The sequence below is a fragment of the Phyllostomus discolor genome, chromosome 7, assembly GCF_004126475.2.
Source record: "Phyllostomus discolor isolate MPI-MPIP mPhyDis1 chromosome 7, mPhyDis1.pri.v3, whole genome shotgun sequence".
Classification (NCBI taxonomy): Eukaryota; Metazoa; Chordata; class Mammalia; order Chiroptera; family Phyllostomidae; genus Phyllostomus; species Phyllostomus discolor.
In genome coordinates, this window is record NC_040909.2 from 71,205,522 (window position 1) to 71,232,536 (window position 27,015).

General features: G+C 32.4%; 1 protein-coding gene across 1 annotated transcript in view; it reads right to left on the bottom strand.

The window, feature by feature from the left end:
* The window catches only part of RB1CC1 (RB1 inducible coiled-coil 1), a 92,334-nt gene that overhangs the window by 40,288 nt on the left and 25,031 nt on the right, over nt 1-27,015 (bottom strand). The window contains 7 exon segments of the mRNA XM_028518117.2: nt 8,193-8,363; nt 12,877-13,303; nt 14,901-15,103; nt 19,861-20,031; nt 20,205-20,331; nt 21,669-21,787; nt 22,697-22,812. Coding sequence (XP_028373918.1) covers nt 8,193-8,363; nt 12,877-13,303; nt 14,901-15,103; nt 19,861-20,031; nt 20,205-20,331; nt 21,669-21,739 — 1,170 coding nt within the window. The 5' untranslated portion in view covers nt 21,740-21,787; nt 22,697-22,812.

Consider the following 27,015-nt stretch of genomic DNA (forward strand, 5'->3'; position numbering starts at 1 on the left):
AGCAAAAAAGCAAAGCACACATTCTTTTCAAACACAAATGGATCATCTTCAAAGATAGAACACATGGTAGGACATAAAACAAGCCTTAACAACTCAAGAAAACTGAAATCCTATCAATCAGCTTCTTTAGTCACAATGACTTGAAACTAGTAAACAACCTAAGGCAAAAACTCAAAAAAATTCAAATACATAGGGAGACTGAGTAACATGATATTAAATAATGAATGGTTTAACAATGAAATCAAGAAAGAAACAAAAAAATATCTGGAAACAAATGAAAATGAACACACAACAAACCCAAACCTATGGTACACAGTGAAGTCAGTTATGAGAGGGAAGTTCATAGCAATACAGACCTAGCTAAAGAAGATAAAAAAATCTCAAATAAACAAACACCTTAACTCTACATCTAAAAGTACTAGAGGAAAAACAACAAACAAAGCCCAGAGCAAGCAGAAGGAAGGAAATAATCAAGATGAGGGCAGAATTAAATGACAAAGAGACTAAAACAAAAAACAAAAAACAAACAAACAAAAAAAAACAATTCAAAGAATCAATGTATTGTGATCACAATCACAAAGAACCAGGAGCTGGTTCTTTGAAAACAAACAAAATTGAAAACCTTTTGCCAGACTCATGAAGACTAAAAGAAAGAGAACCAAAATAAATAAAGCCAGAAATGAAAAAGGAGACGTAACAACCAATACCACAGAAATACAAAGGATTTTAAGAAATTACTCGAACAACTATTATGTCAAGAAATTGGACAAACTAGGCAGAATGGACAAATTTCTGGAAACATACAATCTCCGAAAACTGAAACAAGAAGCAGAAAGCCTGAACAGTTTGGTAATTAGCAAAATTGAAGCAGTAATCAAAAAAATTCCTGGCACACAAAAGCCCTGGACGAGATGCCTTCGCAGGTGAATTTTACTAAACATTCAAGAAGGAACTAACACCTATCCTTCTCAAACTATTCCAAAAAAAAAAAAAAGCAAGAAGCAGGAAGACACTCAAACTCTTTTTACGAGGCCAGTATTAGTCTAATTCCAAAACCAAGTAAAGAAACAACAAAGAAAGAAAACTATATGCCAATATCTCTGATGAACATAATGCTAAAATCCTCAACAAAATAATGGCAATCTGGATCCTGCAATACATTAAATAGATCATACACCACGACCACTAGGATTTATCTCAGGGATGCAAGGATGGTATAAAACATTCGCAAAGCAATAAATGTAATACATCACATAAACAAAATGAAAGACAAAAATCAAATGATCTTATCAATAGATCCTTAAAAATCATTTTACAAAATCCAGGACACATTTATGATAAAAACTCAACAAAGTCAGAATACAAGGAGCATAACTCAACATAATAAAGGCCATACACGAGAAACCTACCTCCAACATCATACTCAATAGGTGAAAACAAAAAGCGTCTCCATTAAGATTAAGAACAAGAGTGCCTGCTTTCACCACTCTTATTCAACACAGTACTGGCTGTTCTACCCACAACGATTTGACAAGAAAAAGAAATAAAAGGCATCCAAATTGGAAAGGAAGAAGTAAAACTGTTATTATTCACAGACAGCATGATAGTATACACAGAAAGCACTATATTCTCCACCAAAAATCTCCTCGACCTAATAAGTGAATTTGGCACAGTACCAGGATACAAAGTCAATATCCAAAAATGGAGGGCATTCTTGTACACCAACAATGAGAAAGAGAAGCTAAGAAAAAAAATCCCATTTACAATAGTAAGAAAAATAAAGCACATAGGAATAAATTTAACCAAGGATGTAAAAGACTTGTACTCGGAAAACTATAGAACACCGAAGAAAGATACTAAGGAAGATGCAAATAAAAGAAACTGTATACCGTGTCCATGGATTAGAAGAATTAATACCATTAAAATGCATACTACTCAAAACAATCTATAGATTCAATGCAATCCCTATTAAAATACCAATGGTATATTTTACAGACATAGAACAAATATTCTAAAAATTTATATGGAACCAAGAAAGACCCCAAATGGCCTCAGCAATCCTGAGAAAGAAGAACAAAGTTAGAGGAATCACAATACTTGATATTAAATTGTACTTGAAGGCCATTCTAATCAAGACAGCCTGGTAGTGGCATAAGAACAGACATGTAGATCAATGGAACAGTACAGAGAGCCGAGAAATAAACCCATGTCTCTAAGGTCAATAAGTAGTTGACAAAGGGGGCATGAGCATAAAATGGAGTAAATATAGTCTCTTCAATAAAGGATGTTGGAAAAACTGGACTGGTATATGCAAAAAAAATGAAACTAGAACGCCAATTTATACCATACACTAGAATAAACTCAAAATGGATAAAGGACTTAAATTTAAGTCATGATACCATAAAAGTCCTAGTAGAAAACATAGGCAGTAAAACTTCATGTAGCAATATCTTTGGCAATGTAACTCCTAGGGCAAGAGAAATAAAGGAAAAAATTAAACAAATGGAACTACACTGAATTAAGGAATTTCTCTATGGCTAGAGATATCATCACCAAAATGAAAAGGGAACTAACTGTATGGGAGAACATATTTGCCACTGATACATCAGACAAGGGTTTAATTCTCAACATATATAAAGAACTCATATGACCCAACACCCAGGAGACAAATGACCCGATTAAAAAATGGGCAAAGGACCTAAATAGACACTTCTCTAAGGAGGACATATAGATGATCCATAGACATTATTTTAAAATGCTCAACATCAGTAGCCATCAGAGAGATGCAACTTAAAACCACCATGAGATATCAGCTCACACCTGCAAGAATGGCCATCATTACTAAATCAACAACAAAAAGAAGTGCTGGTGAAGACACTGAGAAAAGGGAGCGGAGCCCTTGTACACTGTTGGTGAGAATGCAGACTGGTGCAGCCACTGTGGAAAACAGTATGGAATTTCTTCAAAAAATTAATAATGGAACTGCTTTATATCCCAGCAACTCCACTGCTGGGAATATACCCCAAGAATCCTGCCACACCAATTCCAAAGAACTTACACACCCCTATGTTCATAGCAGGGCTATTTGCAATAGCTGTGTTAGAAACAGTCCAAGTGCTCATCAGTAGATGAGTGGATTAAAAAAACTGTGGTATATTTACAGAATGGAATACTATACAATGGAAAAAAAGAAGGAATTATTACCTTTTGTATCAGCATGGATGGGACTGGAGACTATTATGCTAAGTTGAATAAGCCAGTAGGTAAAAGACATATACATATGACCTTACTTATAATTGGAATCTAATGAACAAAATAATGAGAGAAACAGAGACATGGAAACATGGAACAGACTGACAGTTGTAGGAGGGGAAGGAAGGGGGAATGGTGGAAGGTAGGGGAAAGTATTAGTCAAAGGGATGTTTGAATGATAAATGGACAATGGAAAGGGGACTATGGGCTACAGGGGTGGGGTGCATGGAGGGGGTTTATATATGTTCTTTTCCTATTTTATTTACTAAATAATTAATATGTTATAAAAGTTTTAGGATTTGCACATCCACCTGACTGACATACTTGCAATCATAAATAATTATCCTTCTAGGGATTTAACCACATTCATCAGCAAAGACAGCAAGTGTTCCTTCCTACTCTCTAGTACTTCTCTCTCTCCTTTCTATTTCATGCTTTTCTAAATATCGTGAAAATATATAAATTTAAATGGGTACTTAAAATAGTTTATATATAAAAAATAAGACCATTTCAATAATAATTTAGTATCTTACTTTACTTTCAATGTCATATACTCAACTGCGCTACACTTTTTCTATAATTTAATTTATTTAGAAATAACATACTGCTTTTATTTTCTTTGTCAAAGTCTTCATAGATTTTGAATTACTTTTTACTGAATCCAAAAGAAAATACAGAAGCAATCCCAAATCTAAATTCCAGACTATTAATAAAGGATTTCCTGACACAAAAAGCACATATTTTTAAGTACAGCATACTAAGAGAAAATACGCCTGCTTGAATCAAGACCACAAGATCAGAAATGCATGCCTGTGGAAATGTGTCAGTTAAAAACTTTGCCTATGTAAATCCCCCAGCAGCCCAACACATAAAGATATATGAGTAAAAAGTTGCTGCAATGACTACTCACCACCTAACTTCAATAGTTATCCCCATTTCTCATGAGTCCCTTGAAAATAATCTTATTATACCTAATTTCTTTAATAGCCCGATTCATTCAGGCAAGTCCAGATATAATCCATCTACCTTAGCGCCTCAATTTCTATTTTACCATTTTGCTCCCAATATCTAACCAGGTTACAAAGATGATTTTTAAACACACTCATATTAAATAGTGTTCATAGGTATATCAAGAAATACTAACTGAAGAATAATTAAATGAGTATTTGTCTCTCCAAGTCTAAAAGGACTATACTAATTTAGGTATCAAAATCAAAACAAAGCAAAATACTTTGGAAAATTATCTTCATTTAAGATAAGGTATTCTAAAGGTGAAATTCTATGAGCTACTACTATAGTTTAAAACATTGGCAAAAGTTGCAAATAAATTACGGAGAGGGGGAGAAGACATTTAGACAGGATACTCATATTATCACAAGACATAAAAAAATAGTTTTTTTTTAATTTCCACAGGAACATTACAGGAGATGCTACTAAATTTCATTTCAGTTTGTTTTCCCTAAGGTTTAATAGTCAAAACCTGAAAAGAAAACAAGTTGCTAATTTTAAGAAATGCTTCTCCTATTATTTTGAGAAAATAAAAAAGTACTATTACTCCCTGTCGTAAGAACTATACTTCCAGAGAAATTATTTATCCTTGTATGACAAAGCTCCATTTGTTGAATCCAATGCAGATTTGAGGATAACATCAGAAATAGATATTTTTTAAAAATGTAATCAAATGTAAATCCATTCTAACTATATTAGAAATATTAACAATACTTTTTAAAAACCAAGAAATTTGCAAGACAAAAAAGAGAGAAAATATCTAAGATAAGAGAACTGGAACTCCTGTTTTATTCAATTTAAAAAACAAATTGAATATATGAAGAAATCTGGCAATTTTAAAAGAATAATGGGTTCTTAAAATTAAATGTGAAAAAAATGGCTAATATATATTATTTGTAACAGACAAAGGATTACCCATCATATATAATAAATTCTTATAAGAACCTTATGGTAAAGGAAATTTGGCAAATGACAATTCAGTGAAAATACATGGAAAATTGCTCTTCTCATTAATTACTAGGAATGTTGACTAATTTTTCCCTTATGGAAGGTATTATAACATCATCAGTTAATATTTAAACACGCAAATACCCTATTCCAGCAATTCTTATTGGAGACTGTGCCTAAAGAAATACTAACATAATACTGAATGCCAACTATAATAGAAAAATAAAAATAAAAAATAAAACAAAAGCTCAAAAAAAAAAGAAACACTAGAATACACACACAAAAATAGATGCATTGGGATATTAAAACAATGTTTGTAATAAGGAAAAATGGAAATAACCTAAGTGACTATCAAAAGCAGTACAGTTAAATAAACCGATTCTTTCAATGGAGGATGAAAAAAGACTGACACTGGAGAAGAATCCAAGATCAACAATTCAGAGTTCTACCACTAGTGATGGTAGACTATAATGTAAAGGTAATATAGACCAGCTTTCCTGTGGCATTAGTCATTACTATCCAAGAAAGCAGTAAAGGGGTCAGACCAATTGATAGTGCCAGGATTTAGGAGGAGGAGGAAACCTGAAGAGTGAGTTAGGCGACTAGAAATGCTTTGCCCTAGAGACAACTGCTGATTCCTGAAGAAGAGCACAAGGGTAAGAATAAGATTAGCAATTCTTCCTATAGTTCCTCATGAGGCTAGGAAATAAAAAGATCAGAGACCAGGGCCAGCCAAGGAAAATGACAATGGAACACACTTTGCTTTAATACCCCTCAAAAAGTTGTATCTTAAGAAATAGGTAGATTAACCATCACAAGGTCTGGAAGACCAGCTTCCCACCTAAATCTCTGAAACTGGATTTAGAGTGATCTAAGATTAAAATTGCTTCTACCATATGCAAAAAACCAAAAACCCGCAAAACAAATTCTCTCTAAAAATGTCATCCTTCGTATTTCTTTGATTTTTCTTATCAAAACTAATCAAGCTCCTGAAAAGGCAAAAATCACATGAACTTGTTGTAAGAAACAACAAATACACATAGACACACAAGCACAGACAATGGAGTTAACAGATAATAGTCTTTAAATTATTATATGCTTAATATAATCAAAGAGATAATGGATAAGACTAAATGTCTTGGTAGATAATTTGAAACTACATATATGAAAAGAATGAAATTTAAAATGTAGAGCTAAAAATAAAAACCAAACATATTAAATCAATAAATGAGTTTATCAGCTACTCACAGCTAAAAAAATCTGAAAACAAATCTGATATGTTAGATAGAAAAGCAAACAGAACAAAGTGCAGAGATACACAATGACACAACACAGAACACAAGGGTAAATGGAAAAAATGAGGCAAAAGGTCTAATACATGTGTAATTGGAATTAATAAAGGAGAACAGAAAGCGTATGACAAAGGCAAGATTTGAAGAGAAACTGATGGAAATCCACACACTGAAGTAGTACAAACCCGATGAAGAAGAAATACAGAGAAAGCCACACCTTGTCCTATCATAGTAAAACTGCCAAAATGCAAACCACAGGTAAAGTGCTAAAAGCAAATCACTAACAGCCTAGAATTCTATATCAAAATATCCTTCAGAAATAAAGGTGATTTAAAGAGATTTTTTCAAATGAATGAAACTGAATTTGCCACTAAAAAGAAACAATAAAAGATATTTTAATGTATATTAGCTTTTAATACATCAAGTATTACTTAAAAGGAAAAAAGCTAATATGATGAATAGAATAAAAATAACACTTTTAAAATAAAAATAATCCAAAAGGCATACACAGAGACTAAAAAGGACACAGGATTTAAAGAAAATAGATTAAAAATCAGAAATAATTAATTTCAAGACAACTATTCAGTATTTAAGTGGACTAAAAGATTTCTTAACATATTCTCAAGCTATTATAACCTTGATTCCAAAACTTGACACATAACAAATGAAAACTACATATAATTCAGTTTGCCAATATGTTACTCTAAATCCAGATATATATAAAAAAGACAATATATTATGATTCATAGCATTAATTCCAAATTCAAATATAGTTCAATAATTCCTAATCCAATTAAGGGTTTCTAGTGAAACAAGAAGGAAAAAATCTATTACAAACATTAAAATTATGAAATGTTGGCCATTTTCTATAGATCAGGAATTAAAGATAGGCATGACTGTAGCAGCACTGTATTGGTGCCACTACAATATTTTTTTTAGCATTGACTGGAGTACTGGTATTCCAGCCAATGCCAAAAGACAAAACAAAGAATTCAGTTCAAAGTAAGGTGGCTGAATCCTAAATCAAGGGAGAAAAGGAGAGGTTGTGGAAATCACGATAAATTCAATCAGTACATTAAACATCTGCCCCCATCATAGTGATTATCCATATGTTCTAATAAAGAGAGACATTTATACAACTGGATAAGCATGTTGAAAAGTCAACTCTTTTTGTAAGAGGCTGTTTTGCTAGAGGATTTGCCAGGGTGGGTAGAGGACAAAGTTGCGATGAACTAAAAGTCACTAGTATGAGAGAAAATGTCTAGGTTAATCCCTCATTTTGGGGGTGATAAAAGCCTAAGTATTAGTAAATTCTTTAAGATTTCATACATTCCTCCTGTCCTTTATAAATTATATTTATTTTTTTAATTTCTTTTTAGTTTTTTAACAGGAGAGCAGAAGGTATTCAAATGTTTAGTACGACGACTGCTTTGTATATTCTTTCAACACCCCCATTTTTTCCCAGCTGCTTACAGCATTTTCATGGTTTTATCTTTCTGTTGTCATCTAAAATAACCTAAACTAATTGTTAAGAACATGACTTATTCATTATATATGGGAATAGTAATATTGTATTAACAATATTCAAGGATGAAGCAGAAACATGGTGCTTACCAAATTAATACTGCACATAAAATACTTATATGGTAAAGCTACAAATTATTTTTCCTGAGAGAAGTTTGAAATAAGTACCTGAGCAAGTTCTTTCTGCTCATTCACCAGTCGGCCACAGCTAGCAATCATCTGATCCAGAGCATACAGCCGATCTTCAAGTCCTTTAATAGCTTTCATACTCTGATTATCAAGTTTGGCAATAGTTTGACGGCATTCTACTATAAATGGTCGAATAATCCTTGGATCAAGCTAGATGACAAGGACACACACATGAACAAATTTTCAAATAGTTTAAATTGTATTTTCATACTATTTTAGTAACAGCTTCAGAGAAATATTTAGGAATCTAAATTGTATTTTCAGCAGAAGGTCAAAAGCAGGATAATTATGTTAATAAAACACAAGTATTACTGATTATATTGGAATACATAATTAGGAATACATAGTTCCAGAAATTACACCTTTCAATCAATGCCACAAATTATTCAATTGTCAATATCCCAAAGAAAACATTCTTTTCAAGGTCTAAGGATATAAAGCAGAGTTAAAAACTAAAACACAGTCTTTGGTCATTGACTGTCTTATTAGTCCAACTTCTCCCTAAAACGTAACATCTTCAAGGAAGGTATTCCTGCTGGAGCCCCTTTTGTTCTCAATCCCTAGCTCCTCAAGGAATTGGATCAACTACACTTTCCCTCTTCCCTTGAAAGACATAATTTACACTGGCAGTCTTTTTGTATGCACTCTCCATAAAAAAACATTTGGCCAAAGATCATCAATGACCTCATTTCACCTGAGGCTCCTATATATTTAGCATTGAAGACAACATTTTCCAAACTTTCGAAGATTTTGGGCATTATCTCAGGGGTTCCTTCACATTACCCTCCTGTTTCCTTTTCCTATCTAACGTATAAATAGAAATGAACCAGGACTTAGTGCTCAGCCCAGTTTTACTTTTCTTTATATGACTTAAGCATAATTTCTGTGGCACTAACTCCCAACCTTTTTTGAATTCCTGACCCTTAGAAATTTTCAGCCTATGTTTTTGAGTGCTTTGTAATATCTATGTGTAGATATCAACATGATACGTCCTATTACACTCATTATAGTTGTTTCCTGGGGAAATCCCTAAATGGCCCCCTTCTGTCCATAATGACATCCAGAAAACATAGAATGCAATAAAGCTTCAGTGATTTGGTACCAATAATTTCTCCCAGACCTACCTTCTCTTGAAACTGAATTGCCTATTTTATCCAGACGAACCATGTGTCTATCTAGCTCTGATCTTTGCTCACCCTGATTGTCCCACTTAGCTTTTTAAGACCATTTGTTGCCTCTCTGTAAGGACAGTCAAATACTACCTCCTTCATGCTTTTCCTGATGTCTACTGTCAAAAGGACAGTAAATTATTTGTTTTATGTACAGTGTCTGGCACACAGAACACTGAAAACAGTTAAAGCCAAACTAGTCTATTGTTATCACCAAGAATCCAATGTAATTAATAAGAGGCTGATTTGTGACATCACAAAAAAGTTAACAGAGACATTATTTAAATATAGACAGCACTTGCTTTGCACTAAAACTTGTGCAGACATGAACATTTTCTCCCTTTTCTCAATTTCATGGTAACTAAGTACAGTGTGTGCATATTTCCAATCCAAGGTACTGTATACACCAAAGACATTAGGGTGATGAAAGACTAAAAAGGTGACTAAAACAGATTCAAATTTTCAACTTGGGCAAAATCACAACTATACATAGAATTAACATAGCAATACTTTAAACACAAAAGCAGGGTTCCTAATGTTTCATTTCACAATTCACTGTGCATGTAACACAACTCCACTGACAGGTACTGAAGGATATTCAGTGAAACATTAAATATGGATTGCACATATTAATTAATAATTATTCAGCAAACTTTCAATAATTGAACATAGCGCTATACTAATTTTATACAATTGGGCTCTTTGCTTACATCTACAAAGGTTAACATTATTGTTGTCTTAGAAGAGAAGAAACTACACAAATTTTCTTACCCTCTCCATTTTTCCATCTCACCTCTAAACCTATTTCCACTACAATAGAGCAAACAATAATATCCAAATAATATTCCACAAAGATTCAATAAATTATTCTTGCACTATTCTAGACAGCTTAGAAATAAACTAAATGTACATGTTTCCTACTATTAATCATCAGCAAATCAGTTTGCCTTTTACAATATAATTGAAGAGAGAACATCCTAGAGTAGTTCCAACATAAAATACTACAATCTAAGAAAATACGTGAGCAACGAATCTAAATTTTTCTTGATATATGAGGGTGGAACACTAAATAGTTCAAGAAATTAGCACCTATCAGTTCACACAATAGTAAAAACAGAGGGTTCAAAAGACTTACTATGAAAGACAGAAGTAATAAACAAATGGCAGTGCCAGTCCTTAAGACTCCAAATCTTATGCAAGTTCCACAATACCTATGTCTTGACTCATTTCTTTCAGCATGCAGGCCAGTGCTCAATCCACTAAGCCACACCAGCCAGGTTGACTAATTTCTTAAAAAAGCAATTTGATTTTGACAGTTGAAAATATGTGACAAAAACTGCTAAAATTGGGATTAGTCTGTAATGGCTTTAAATAGAATTTGTTTTTTATAAAAGAATATCAAACCTTGGTACATTTTCTGATTCACTGGCAAGTAGCATTACTAATATCAGATAGTCAAGTAGGTTAGTTGTTTTTGGAAAACTGCAATGTGACATGAAAAGAAGGTATCTCTGATGAAAGAAATCCCATACTCAGTTTAGTCAATCTTTAGAAATGGCACAAGTGGTACCAAGAATAAATTCATAAAACTACTGAGAGGAGAAAAATATTAATCCAAGAAAAAAATCACAGCAAAGTACTATTTATTATGGGGTAAATCCCATTAACAGATCACCCATACTGAGTAAAAGCAGAAATATATAAACAAATTCTTCAAAATAGATTTTCATTGTTTTTCAGCAAATAATAATATTTTTTAAATGTACTGGGCATGTGCAATTAATGAGAGTGCTACATTATAGGCATTATTTTAAGTCATGTTAACTAATTTTATAATAAATGAGCATAACCAAATAAAAGTTTATATATTTTTAAGAGTTCATTTATTTATTTTCAGAGAGGACATGGGAAGGAGAAAGAGGAGTGAGAAACATTTTTGTGTAAGAGAAACAGCAATCTGTTGCCTCTCACACACCCCCAACTGAGGATCTGGCCTGCAACCCAAGCACGTGCCCTGACAGGAAACTGAATGAGTGACCCTTTGTTTCACAGGCTGGCACTCAATCCATTGAGCCACATCAGCCAGGGCAAAGTTTATATTTTTATTTCACAATGAAATGGCTATATAAAATATCAGGAAGATATCAGACATTGTTGCTATATTTTATCCAAATAACCATTAACTTCTGAGAAGTCAAAAATGTGATCCCATAATAAAAACACTATAGCTAACGTATGTTTTCTTTAGGTATAAATTCCTGTGACTTTTTAATTAAGACAAAAAAAGATCAGTTCTTCCCTTTTTGTCACACAAAGTGAATAAAAATTATGGCATTGGTAGATTTAAATATGCTGACTCACACACAAATATTTAAAAAACGGTACTTTAATCATCCTAATCACAATCAAGTGGTTGATTTTCCACTCAGAGATGAAATTTTTAAGCTACTAAATGTTAACAGTTCACATAGGAACACTAGTTTTCACTCATTTTTGGTACTAATCTTTGTATAATTTATTACATACTCCCCTGTCCTGGCAAGTGTCTTAATTGAAGCTTTCTTTGATGATTTAGATAATAAATGGTTAAAATGAAATGCCTACTGGAAGTTATCATCAAAGCTGGATATTAAAAGAATTAAGAAAAAACTCAGAACTTACATTTTTTAATTTTCCATTTTACTATCATATAATTTAAGAAAGGTATGTGCTATATTATCCAGGCATCCCAGACAATGTACAGTCCTCCTCTCAGTATTAAAAAATTAAGCCTCTTTTATCACTGAGAACACCTTTAGAAGTATTTCACTATTCAGCCAACTATCTTTACACAACAGCAGACTTTAAAATATTATTTTGCATTTCTGCATCACTGAAACATATACCCATCAACTTCCTTTTTCTGGCTTCGAAGATTTTTCTATTAGTTTATATATCAGATTTGAAGACATATTTATTCCCCTGGTTTTAAAGTTAAAGAGTATTTGGGGGAGAATTGAATCCAAGACACAGGCTAATCATTACAAAATACAACTAAAAACACCATATGTAAGTTCTAAATTTTAAAGTGTCTCAGGCAGATGCAGTATTTTATATTTCTTCTTTTAAAAGTCAGAAAGAGGTTCCCTCTAGGGGAATAGTGATTAGAAAGAGACACAGGGGAATTTTCTGGGAGACAGAAATGTTTGGTATCTTCTCTTGGGTGGTGGCTACTCATGAATTAACCACTTGGGAATGCATGTATTTCACTGAATGTAAAACATTATCAGTATAATTAAAAAATAAATCTTTTAATAGCTTTCATATAAACTTTCAAGATATCTAGTCTTAATTTATCATTAGTAAAAACTATAAATAAAGATAAAAACAAACTTTTATCTTTAACTCCAAAACTCACTATTTCTACCATAATACCCATTCTCCTATTATGTAAAATATTTAGTATAAGTTCAAACACTTAAAATAACAAGAAATATCAAATTATCATCACTTACCCTGCTCATTGAATCAAAGCACTTCCTAACTAATGATTCCACATCATTAGGTCTATCTTGAACATTTATCCAGTCTAACAAAGAAACATTAAAAAAAGGAAGATCTCTTTCTTTAGCATCTATTAAAGTTTCCTCCTGATGAGCAGTACTTTGACAAGGTTCCCCAATTTCTTTTCCACTTTCATCATCTGTAGTATCTGGAGCTACATGTTCCACTGACTGGGGAAATGAGGTTAGCAAGGATTTGTTAGTTGTTCTAGGCATATCAGGAGGCAGCACCAGTTCAGTGGAGGTTTTCATCTCAGCTTTTTCTGAGCTTTCATGTTCAGGTAAAGAATCCAGTCTTTCCAAACATTCCCTGTAACTATGTCTGGTCAGGCACTCCAACAGTGGAATCTTGGCCATTACTGAAACCGCAGTTCCTAAACTTAAAATACAAAAGTTCTGTTAGTAAAATAACAGGACCACTCTAATTAGAGATTAATTCTTTGAAAGCTTAGCATTTTATTATCACACAGGCAAATCTTATCACATCTGTTATGTTATGCATATATAAAATAATCTAGGAGGTGTTCTTTAGAAGAAACTGAGTTAGAGAGAAGGGTATCAACACCTTTAAATTCTATTCTGAAGTAAACATTGCCAGTTCATACTAAACAAATGAACACATAGTTTTTTATCAAGCCTTAAGATATAAGGAATTCGAATTTACAAAAAAGATTTACCATAGCAGTCCCTTAAAGTACAATTTTTTGTCTTTTAGTTAATCAAATATCTCTGATATACGGAAAGCACAGGATAAAATTAACGATATTCATAAACATTAAGGTAACTCTTACATTCACCAAATCCTGAAAATAGATAGGTAGATATGTATGCCGTCAAAAGGCATGGAAAAGAAATAAAATCTTAACGATGTGACTTCTGTAAAAATATATGTAAAATTGAATCAGGAGTCCTACCTTAAATTAACATACCTAAGAGACTCTCTAAAAAATAGTTGAAAAGGTTTTTACATAAACTTCTAAAAGATATTTATATCATCCCCTTCCTTCCCAGTATCTGTCCCATTGTCAAATTGAGGCCAAAATCTTCTAAAGATTCATTCTGCCAAACAGAAAAACTTGATTTTATAAGGTTCACTTGAATGAATGAAAGAAAAAAATCCCAATTCAAGGCAATGAAATACAAAAAAAAAAAAAAAAAGTGCAAAAAGTTGAAAGCATACACACACAACACACAGGGCTATATTCATGAATTACTGCTATATGTTCACGTTAATTATAGCCTTTTTAAAAAAAGATTTTATGTTATTTTATTTTATTTTTAGAGTGGGGAAGGGAAGGAGAGAAACATCAATGCGTGCTTGCCTCTCATGCGCCCCCTGCTGGTAACCTGGCCCGCAACCCAGGCATGTGCCCTCACTGGGAATCAAACCATCAACCCTTTGGTTCACAGACCAGTGCTCAATCCACTGAGTCACACCTGCCTGGGCTAATTATAACTTAAAAAAAAAAAGACAATGATATCAGATAGGCTTATATGCAAAAAAAAACAGAAAGCCACCTAAACAAAAGCTAGAACACAATGGCTTTTTTCCCATCCTAGCAAGATGTACTTCCGACATCATATGGCAATATTAGGAAAACAAAATTTTTCTTTATTGGTTAATGTTTGAAAAATTTTCCATTTCCTTCAGATGTGTTATTTTTGTTGTTATTGTTACCTTATTGGAAAGTTGATATCAGAGACAGAATGCCAAGATTCTTGGGTTTGTAAAAATTTTCAAAAGCGTTTTAGGCCTTTTCATAAAGAAAACATAAGAAAAAAAGAAGTGTGGAAGATCCATAACATATATAATGAGTAAAACTGATCATAATATTGGAGTCTATTAAAGTCTGAAAAAATTAACTTTGATTATAATAACTATATGGCCAACTTGAAACAATATTAATTACTGAAACTACTGAAAATTTACAAAGATACTTTAAAAATCTTATTATCCATTTGAATGGCACACATACTGAGTAAGTTTTAACTTGATGTCTTCTATGGATTGCAGATAATTTGAATAAATATTTTCAAACTTGACAAGTAGCTTTTGGTATGAATTTGAACAGTCCTCCAGATTGGCCATGATTGCAGCCCAGCCCTGGTGTTGAAGGTGTTCATCATGGACCAGACTTTCACAGAAGGAGCTAAGTTTCTTGGCAACTTCATACATTTCCTATATTAAAAATGAAAAAAGAAACAGTAATAGAAGGTAATGTTTCTGTGCACATTTCCATATGTGTACTTAATATATACATGAATGAATTCTGAACACACTTTAAAGCATTGTTAAGGTTATGCTTTAATTTACCTTTATTTTATTAATTTAACTTATTTTTTCTGGCTTGTTTGTTATGATAATAGAAGAGAAATACCTAACTCACTGCTTTTGGGAATATATATTGATAAAGTGTCTACTGAGGACAATTCAGTAATAATGATCAAAAGCAAAATGGTATCTAGTATTTGGCAAAATGATTCCTTATCTAGGAATTTACCCTATAAGAGTAAATTTTATTTGTTTTTATAAATAAATAAAAAATATTAAAAATTTATTTTAATACTATGAAATGAAATGCAAACAACCTCAATGTCTATCAAAAATACACCAATATAATGAAATTTATGTAGCATAAGATGAAATATTTTTATATATAAGGATATGGAAATATCAACATATAGTATTAAGTTTAAAAGGTGCTGAATTTATAAACTGAATTTTCTATTTTTATATATTACATAAAAAATCAATTACAAGTGATCTATAGATATAAATCTGAGAAATTTTTTTAAAGGGCTGGGGGTAGGGTGAGATGTGGTATCTGGAATACAGCATACCAGACATACTCCAGCACCTCTACCTATACTGACTATTTCCTTCATGTCTTTGAGATATGCAAAGGTTTCTTAAGGACGAAAAGAAGACAAGACTATTAATAAATTGAAACTTGAACTAAGAAATTCTATTCATCATGAAACATCATTAGTTGAATAAAAAGGCCAGCCACAGAATGGCAGAAGATATTCCCAACATATAAAACCAACAAAAAACTTATATGAAGATTACATCAAGACATTAACAAATCAATCAGAAAGATTAGCAACCCAATAATAAACTAGAATATTAATGTTACAAAAAGGATATTCAAATCTCTCATAAATGTAAGTAAACCTGCTCATCCTTGTTATCAAATACAAATAAACTCACAAAGACCTACCACTATACATACACCTATCAGAAAGACTAAAATTAAGAGTATCATGAAAACCAAGCATGAGTTTGTTCAGCAAGTAGAACAATCACACACTGATGGTGGGAGTATAAACGGATACAACCATTTCAAACAACAGAACATAAAGCTGAAAAGAGGCACATCCAAGAGAAATGCAAAAAATGTACCAAACAATGTACAATGATATTCACAGCAGCTTTAATCACAACAGTCTAAAACTGGAAACTATATCCATTAACTGTGTAATATCTGTCCAACAGAATACTATGTAGCGATGACTACAAACCATTAACACACACAATTAAATGAGTAAATCTCAGGAACATAACATTGAGTAAGAGTCCACATACAAAAAAATCAAACTATGATTACACTCAAAGTTCTAAAGAGGCAAAGCAATCTATGCTTTAGGGAAGAGGGATGCTGGTTACTGACTGGGAAAAAGAAGAAGCAGGGTTTCTGGGGTGATACCATGCTTTAAAATTTGTGTTTAAGTAGTTTATGGAAATGAATTAAAAATGAATGTGTATGTATATAGTTCAATAAACAAAAACCTATCATTTTACTAATGAAAGTAAACTTAGTTCAAGGTCACACCACAATAGGGATGACTAGATTTAAACTCATGTAATGTGACTCTAAAAGATCATACACTTGCCATTAAATTACAGTGCCTCTAATTCCTTATATACTAATAAACTGTTTCACTTAAGTCACGGTTTTGGTTAGAGTAGCTTTTCAGTGTTTTAAAATCTAAGAAGATACATTCTTCCCACCACCTTCCATTCTTCTTTCTCAGAATGTTCTTGGCTATTCTTGGACATTGATCCCTCTACATGAACTTTACATCCATTTTATTTAAAACAAAACCAAATAATCCAAAATTCCCCCTAGTCCAACCTCCCAAGCAAAAATGCTTCACCACTGTGGAAATTTTAACTGTAACTCATTAATTTCATGAATGCATTAATATTATCATTAACATTAAGAATATTTTAAGAATATTTCTTTGTTTATAATTTGTGTTCCTGAATATAACTGTATATAGATATTTTGTTGCTATTGATGTGATGTACAGAATTTCCCATTTCCATTCCAAAGCAGGACTAGTTCAATGAAATCTGAATAACATTTATCGCATATCCAGTCACCATATCAAAATTACTTCTCATAGGTTTGTATTAAATCTGAGCTTTTCTTTTCCATTAATGTTACCATTATTTCATTTTCTTATTTTAGTACATATCCTAGAAGCTCCAAAATACTGAATAGACTGTTTCTGATTTAGGCAAAAATGACTCTAGCATTTCACTGGTTTGAAAATATATTTTTATATTTTATATTTGATTAAGTCTGTGTTATATTTCTCTTTTGTTTCCTTCTATTTTATTTATTAGGAACAGCCATTAAAATTTTAACAAGTGCTTCTACTGGACAATATTAATGTGATCCTGTATGTTTTATGAAGTATTAATGATTGAGACAACTAACTAAATTAATACACCCCCAATATTATACCATCCTTGCATTCCTATTACAGCCTCATTGCTATTAATGTTATTGTTTCAATACTCTTCTAGGTTTTATCTGTAAGAAAAATTTACCTATATTCTGTATTTTCAGGATAAACAGCATTAAATCTAGTCCACAGGGCTTTCTGATTATGAAAAAATGTATAAAATAAAACCTTTCGATTTTAAAATTACTGTGGTAATATACACATGAAATTTACCACTTTAACCCATTTTTAAATGTACATACAGTTCAACAGCGTTGTCATTCACATTGCTATGCAACCACTATTACCACCATCCATCTCCAGAACTTTTTCATCATCCCAAACTGAAATGGAAACTGTATCTTTTAAACAATTAACTCTACATTCTCCCCACCCCACAGCCTGCCTCCATGAATTTGATTATTCTAGGTACCTCATATAATTGAGATTATACAGTATTTGTTGTCCTTTTGTGTTTTATTTCACTTAGAATACTGTCTTAAAGGTTCATCCACACTGTAGCTCCTATCAGACTATCTTTCCTGTTTAAGGCTAAATAATATTCCATTGTATGTGTATACCACATTTTGTTTATCCATTCATCCATTAATGGACATTTGGGTTGCTCCCACCATTTGGCTGCAGTAAATAATGTTTCTATAAACACTGGTGTACATCATTATGTTACATTATATTCTCCTGGAATAATTATTATTATCATTTAGCCATTAGTGTTAATAGGTAAATACAATCATTTTCACAAATTCAATCTTTTATTATTAATTTCACTTTGCTCTGTTTAATGATTTAACATCTACCTTGTTGAATATTAATATTGCTACCTTTATATTATTCTACATTTACCTACCTACTACTTCTGGGCATACCAATTTTTTAATCTTTTTAATGTAATGTGTTTTGATATTATGCCTTTGTTTAATCAAGTTTTCTTTGATTTCTCTCTAGTCACTTCAAATTATATATATTTTAAGACTTTAATTTTTATATTTAATTACATTTTTATTAATGTGTACTACCTATATTTTTCAACCAAATCAAAATTTTATTACTTTTTAAATGGCACGCAATTGTGTAGCCTAAAGTTTTATACACCAATATTTGTACAATAGTATTCTTGCTTTGTTAATAATGCTAAAAAAGAAAATCTAAAAGATTCTATTATATAAATTATTTACGGAAATAATTTTGGCTTCTCAAAAACATTTCTGAACCCTTTAGTGCTTATTACGTATGTCCCAGAAAGATGAGGTTATTTTCTTTTTATGTTGTATCCTATGTGAAAATTGGGGTAGTTTCACAAATGCATATGTTACATCAAATCCAACTGCTAGGAGGTTTCAAAAAAAAAAAGGTAAATGTGAACACGAATAATTTGTTATTTTATTAATTTATTTTTATAAAAGGTAAATATTGTTGGTGGATTTTAAAAGAGCATTTTTTCCATGTCTGAAGGTAAAACGTGATAGCTTACAGTCAATAGTACAGTTAAGTACTAGCAAATGAAAAGAAAAACCAGTGATTGGCAAACAAGTCCTGGAGACTATAACATAAAAAGTATGTATTAGAAAGAACCTTGGTTTTCCTCCAGACCCTAGTAAATATGAAGAAGGGAAAACGAATCACATTTTTAACAGTTACTTAAGCTTTTTATTTATGTCTATTTTAACATAGTTACTTTATTGATTAAAGCAATGTTCAGAAGTCATTATCTGCATACCATCATTTAGAAAAGAAGTTGAACAAATCACATTTAAGACCACTTTCTATATTTAAGATCTTGTCATTGAATGACAGAATAATAAGTCATTCAATGTAGAATACATTGTCATACATAAGTCATACAATGTAGAATTGTCACTGAATGTAGAATAAGTAATACTATATGGTACTAAAATGTAAAAACCAGACACACTAACCACAAAATATACATTTTTTAAAATTTGTTATTTTTCACATTTTTTGTGTATTTCCTCTGTAATTTAGAATATTGTACTATTTTAGATTTGAATGCTCTTAGGGGTAATAAATTTGCTAGAATGTTCACAAACACCTAGTAAGTAACTAACTCACAAAAATATTACCAAGTATATGTGTAAGACATTTTTTGTTAAATGCATCAATTTTTATTTTAAATTGTGCTAGATATAAATAAATACATCTCAAAAAATACTTAGATCTTACCACTGCAAGCTGTGTCCTTGAAGCAACAGTGTGAAAAACTGCAGGCATCATAAGAGACTCTTCAACTTTTATTTCCATGTCATTTTCTGTTGAAAAGGTAGTTTTAGGAATAGCAGGTGGAAGTTCACATAAGATCATTTCTTTGTTAAAAAGAAAAATTGGATTTGTGTCCTATAAAAGTAAAAATGCAAAAAAAAACTAAAGTAAAATGTTACAAATACTAAACATGCAATTGCCCTCAATACATGAAGTAGATAAACCTTACTTCTGAATGCTGAGTTCCCAATTTCCTATTTGATGTGAAACTGGAGCATGTTTGAATGAAAAAGCTGTTAGAAACCTACCGTCCCAGCACTGTAGGTGCACACTCTTCTATCTGCAGCCATACACTCTCCTCCATTGACCACCAACACCTGGTGCTGAATAGCAATCTTGTATTTGCTATGAATAGCATGCTTAAGATCCGCCACACTTTAAAAAGGAAAAAAATCAGTTATTTACATTAGCCCAATGACAAATGTTTCTATTATCAAAGTAACACTATGTAAAAATATCTGATAGATTAATAAATCTCACTCTTTAAATTTTGCACCAAAACAATAGTAAAAATACAGGCTTCTTTATCTCTAGAATTGGATTTCATAACTAACTGGCTGACTTTAGGTGAATAAATCACAGACATGCCACATCTAAAAGTGAGTCTATGAAATACAGAGAAGTAGACATTTATTTTCATGCTCTTTATATAATGTAGCAAAGGAGTATGCTCAAATTAGCATCAGGTCTGTTAATATCCTCAGAACACAGGATGTGTGTTAAATCTCCACATCACATTACACAACCATATATTAAATCTAAACCATAATAAAAATTGTTTCCTTTTACTATCTTTCAAAAAAAAATCCTTTACAGGTAAAATTATATTTTATAAGAACTAAAATTTTTTAAAAATAATTTCACAGTTCCATTTTTACAACTACAGTCATTAATTCCATAAATTATTTACAGTATTTTCACAGTCAGGTTTATTTATTCTATACTACTACCAAATCTCTGCTATTATGGCCACCATAAAAATATAAGCAAGTTTAGAAATACAGAGTGGAGAAAAGCAGGTCTTCAGGTGTTCATATAGAAAATAATTAATAAATAACAATACATGAATAAATTCTGGGTTTCCTGTACTCATAACTGTAAACCTACTTTTGCCTGACCCTATATTTGCTGTTTATATTTCCTAACTGTTTGGACTCAAAATACATCTTTCCTCCCCTGAGCCCCATCCCCACTTTTTACAAACAGAAGAGGGCACTCAGAGGTCAAAAATTTGAAATCCTTGCACAGCTGGAGAATTATTAGACATGAGTCCCACTAATTTGGCTATTAAACCACTGTCTTTATTCACACAAGAGAATTAAAAAAATCACCAAAAAAATGTGACTGATACATGTTGCTTTATATATGTAGCAATAATCCCCTCAGCTGTATCCTATGAAACTCAGAATAGCAATCATCTATGAAAACTTCTGGTTGATAACTTTGCTTTGAAATCTGTATGTCTGTTTGTGTGTGATCTGTTTATTGTGAATGATATAGTAATACATCAGAATAAAGCTCAACAATGAGTTTAACTTCAGCAGTTTAGAGAAAGACAACAATATACTAGGATAAAATACTGTATCAAGGCTCGCTATATCACTACTTTTCATTAACAAAGGAATACTTTTCACAAAATCAAATCACTCCTGTAAACTTCTGCATGCACAAAATGCAAAGCTGATGAGAAAAAAAAAAGAAATACAGCTCACGTTTGCACTGTAAGTTCAGTGTCAAATGTTAGGGTAGTGCCAGTATTAACCAGAAATACATATAACTTCATGATTTCTCTGGATTCTGTAGGTTTATACTTCACACTCTGATATGGTTACTAAAAGAAAAAGAAAATAGTCAAATTTAAAAACACATACAAATACCCTCACATAAGGCACAGCACAGTTGTACTAAATAACAAAAAAACAACAACAGGTTTTTATGTTTATGATGTCTAAGTAGACAATTTAGTAAACTTGTTGCCGAAAAACAAATGAACAGAAATTAAACTAGTAAAAAGCATAACTGTTTTACCATAAAAAATAATTTAAAGAGAGAGGCCAGTAGTTAAAAAAGTTGTGTACATGTTACACTGTTGTACATTAAGAATACAACTATAAACAAAAATAAAAATTTTTTGATCAAACATCTTTCTAACTCACTAAGAACTAGGAAAACTTCTTCCCCACTCCTTCCCTCTAACAATCAAGTCTTAAGGTTAAACTTAGGAACAGCAAATAAAAGTGGCCACTACCTTGGCAAGTTAGGGAAAATGAGTTAAGTACCACTTCTTCTACTTGGCTGCCTCTGAGTTAGAAACCCTCCATCATATAAGAAACTCTATCCCTAACAGTTTCATCACCTCCTGAACAGTAGAGCCTAGAAATCAGAATATTTAAAACAACTCTGCAATTAACTACATATCAATGTCAAACCTCATACATAATACTTTTTCATCTATAAAATAAAGAGACAGATTTCAATAGCTAGCATTTTATTTTTAACAACTGGAGGTAAAAAAATCACTAAGATTAATGACAGTGGTAAAAGACAACAATAAATTTCCAGAAACTAGTAGCTATCTTTATATTCCTTCTACACATTTAGAGTAAAATTATCAGGAAAAGAGGAAAAAACAACAAAAAATGTTTTAAAGTTAATGCTTCCTAGATCATTATTTTAAATGCCTTAGACTCTTTATAGATCTACCGAAAACTCTACTGTAAAGGTAGAAACTGTTACTTACCGTCAGGCACTGTAAGAAGAACTACCACTTTTCTTAAAAAAGCAGATTAAAACTGGCTTATGTTTGCTTTGCTTGATATTGGCAACTGAATGGCATAACTGGTTAAATTCAGTGAACTGAAAAAGAAAAATTTCTGGATTATTATAGAGAGAATAATTCTGTATGTGACAATAACATGTGATTACTGTTCTCTTTGTTTTAAAATTACTTACTGAAAGAGTAATCTATACTCTGTCTCTTTCCTACCTGCACATCCAGTGAAACCACAAGCATATGATTTCAGCTCATATCACTCCATTAAAAGACAGCAAACAAAAGTCTCCAAAGAACTCCCCAAACTGCCAAACCCTACTATCATTTTTCATTCCTTCTTAAAATATGATAAAAGAGCCCACGCTGTGGAGCCATACTGCTTGAGTTTGATCTGGCCCCATTACTCAAGTAAGTTACTGAACAATTTCAGTTTCTTCTTTTCTAAAATAGCAATAAAAATGGTACCTTAAGGAGCCCCTCCACCTCCAGTTAGCCATACTCTAGTGAAATCCTGACTCCCATTGCCTTTGGTTTGGGCAGGGTCTATGATCTGCTTCTAATCAATGAAATATAGCAAAGTTGATGAAATGCCACAATGGCTACTCTAGATTATACTTTCCACCTTGCCAACTGACTTCCATCCTTGCCAGCTTTGATGAAGTAATATCTGCCATATGGAGAGGCCCACGTGGCAAGAAAATGAAGTTGGGCCCCAGCCAAAAGTCAACAAAAAGCTGAAGGCCTCAGTCCTGCAAGGTACTGAATCTGACAACCACCATGAGCTTGGAAGCAGATTACTCCTCAGTCAAGCCTTAAAGACCCTAGCCTTCCTGGCCAACACCTTCACTTCAGTCTTGAAAGAGACCCTGCAGTAATAAAGCAATCAGCCAAGCCATGCCCAGAAACTGTGAAACGATGTATTTGTGTTGTTTTAAACAGCTAAGACTGGTAATTTCTTACTTAGCAAGAGTATCCCACTTGATAGGAATGTAATGACAATTAAGCAAGAAAAAAAATGTTAATTTATTAGTATAGTGCTCGGCAGATAATTAAGAATTAAATAGACCCTAACTGGGTCTATTGTCCTGATAAACCAAGGCTGCCAGTTCAAGCCCTGGTCAAGGCATATATAAGAACCAACCAATGAATGCATAAATAAACAAAAAGATGTTTCTCTCTCCCTCTCCTCTCTCTCTAAAAATCAATAAATAAAATTTTAAAAAAGAAAAAATTCAATAAACAATCATAGGACCCCTTCTTGGGCTCTTTCTCCTTTGGCAACACTCCAGCTTTCAGGTAGGATCTCAACCATCCCTCTTTACCCTTGAATAGTAGCTCACCTACCTCCATGGCTACAGTAACCACCACTGCTGATTCCCAAACCTAGCCCAAATCTCTCCACAGACCTAAGTTATTTATCCAACCCCTCTCAAACTCCAAATTTGCCATATGCATTTTGTTACTACTGTTTCTAAAACTGAGTTCCTTATTTTTTTCCTGCCTCCTAACCTACTCATTTTTCGATTGTTTTTATTTGTTGATGGGATCTACATTTACCCAATCTCTCAAGTGCTATAGTAGGTCTGTCATTTTCCTCAGAGGATATATATCAGTAAATATTTATATCCAGCCAATTCTAATACAAATACTTACTATCTATTCCTGCCTGAAATCAAGCCCTCATTGATTCTGGACATTTTCAAACTACTCCATATCCACTATCCCTAGTCCACCAATTACCTAGTCCTCCATATTACCTTCAAAGAGACCATTCTAAATGCTCACCTAATCAAGCTCACTGCTATTTTAAATCAGCTGTAATTGATTTTTTTACAGCAGCTGCCTTTTATGCATATTTACTATATTCTAGACAACTATTCTAAATGTTTTATTAAGTGAAATTCTTTCATTTGATCCTCAAGAATCTTTGTGGTGGGCAGATATCATTATTATTTTATAGAATAAAAACTAAGAATTAAGGACTTAAACAATGTCATCAGTTATCAAACTCAGGCAGTCCAATTATACCTTCTCCTTCTTTTAACCAGTACAAAAACATCCAATAAGACAGTGAAAATTGCATGGCTTCTATTCCACCACAGTTTAACTATTTTCTTCCTCCCCACGACTCCCAAACACCAAATCACTTAAACTCCTTAAACAAAACAGTTTAAAGTCTTTGAGCCCTCATCGGAGCTGTTTTCCCTACTTAAAATACTCCTTCCCCCTTGCCCTACTTCCCAGCCCAACATTTTCTTTCACAGATTTAATCACAATCATATCATTAACAATGCTGTGTATTCTGTCTTTCTATGCTTGCATATATTTTGATGTTTCTCTTCATATTTCTCACTTCTGAATGGCAAGCTTCTTTAAATCAAAGCCTATGCATTTATGCATTCCTTACAACTAGCTCTAAAATATTTTCTAAGTAAAAATGAATTGAATAATTCTATAGTAGTAGTATATTATTCTATATTCTTGTTAAAACTGCTGAGAAGTCACATGCTTGACATCTACCACAGAATTTCTTCAGGTTGTTCTCAAAGAAAGAATCCTGATTTTTCCAAGATCATTATCTCCAAGACAATAAGGCTCCATCTCATTAATCAGTCCACTACCACCACTTATGGGTAATTCAAATACTTTACAAACACAGCCCCAATGACTTGGCCCAACTAAACGGATACTAAAGTTCTACCTAGCTAACATATAAGATGTATGTTCCTATTATACTACAGATTAGCACCAAGTCCTTTTTTTATCCTCATCTGAAAATTTGTTTATTGATTTTAGAGAAAGAGGAAGGGAAAGAGAAGAGAAACACTGACTGGTTGCCTTCACATGCCTCCCTGACCAGAGCTCTAACCTACAACCTAGATATGTGCCCTGACTGGGACTCAAATCCGCAAGCTTTTGGTGTATGAGATGACATTTCAATCACCTAAGCCACCTGGCCACAGATAGCACCACATTTTTTAATGAATAAAAGAAGTGGTTAGGATTAAAGTGACAAATATAGTTGATTTTCATAGCCTGCAAATAACAGAGCTGGGTCCCTGGGTGAGTAACAATAAGCAAAGTCCCCTGCCAACCCCTGTACAGTGAAAAAAATATTGTTAAAAGTTTGAGTATATATCCTGACTTAAATTACTTAATAGTAGTATTTCCACAGTATTACAAATGCTTTATAAGCATTAATATTGATGTCAACAAATCACTCCAACTTGTAAAGTCACCATAATTTATATACTTACTATTCCCAGGGTTTGGTTTTTTAATCTCACAGATATACGTTTTTCTTATGCTTGTGATTATTTCCATAAAGTAGGTTCCTATTAGTAAAATTGCTGGGTCAAAACATTCAAATATTTTTAAGACTATTAGAATTGATTCCTTTAGCAATTTATGCTCCTCAGGCAATATACTTGGTCGACCAGTTGACTGTATCATATTTTTACATGCTTGCTAATATTATTTAAATTTTATTTCAACACTGTCTCTGATTAGTGACTTTCAATTTCAGCCATTTGCTTTATCATTTTATCCACTTCATGCTCCATACATCTCTCTCTCTATATATATATGTATTTCCCCTGAACAATCTGAAAGTAATTTTCAGACAGATACCTTGTGTGTTTGCTAACAGCCAGGATTTTTTCATACATACTACAGTACATTGATCAAATCATTAAATTTAACACTGATGCAATATCACTATGTAATCCACAGTCCACATGCAAATTAATGCCCCAGTAATATCCGTTATAGTGTTCCCCCTATCCAGGATCCAATTCAGGAAAATATATTAGATTTAGTTGTAAAAGCTATTTACTCTTCTTCATTCTGGACAATCCATCAATATTTATTTTCTTTTCATGATCTGGTTCAATAATGCTCTCAATCCATCAGAGGCTTTAGAAATTATTAAAGAGAAAAGATGACCCCAGTGCCATTCCTCTGTTCCATAGTACTTATGGTAAGTGAAAGAAACTCTGACAAGTTGTAGTGGCTAATACGGCTACTACTTGCATTGAAACGAACACCAATCTCTTAATCTGACAGTCACCACAGAAATAGCTCAACCTAAGAAACCACAATCTTAACAATGCTAACAAAAAAGCCAAGGCCAATTGAACAAGATTTATTTGAGAATTAACTTGTAGGTCATAATTCATGAACAATGTAAACAATTTCAAGGACAGTTTTGATTACAGTGGCTCTAAAAGTTTTGGCTCTATTATCTACGCATACTTGATACTGCTATTTGTCCTTTAGCTCACCTC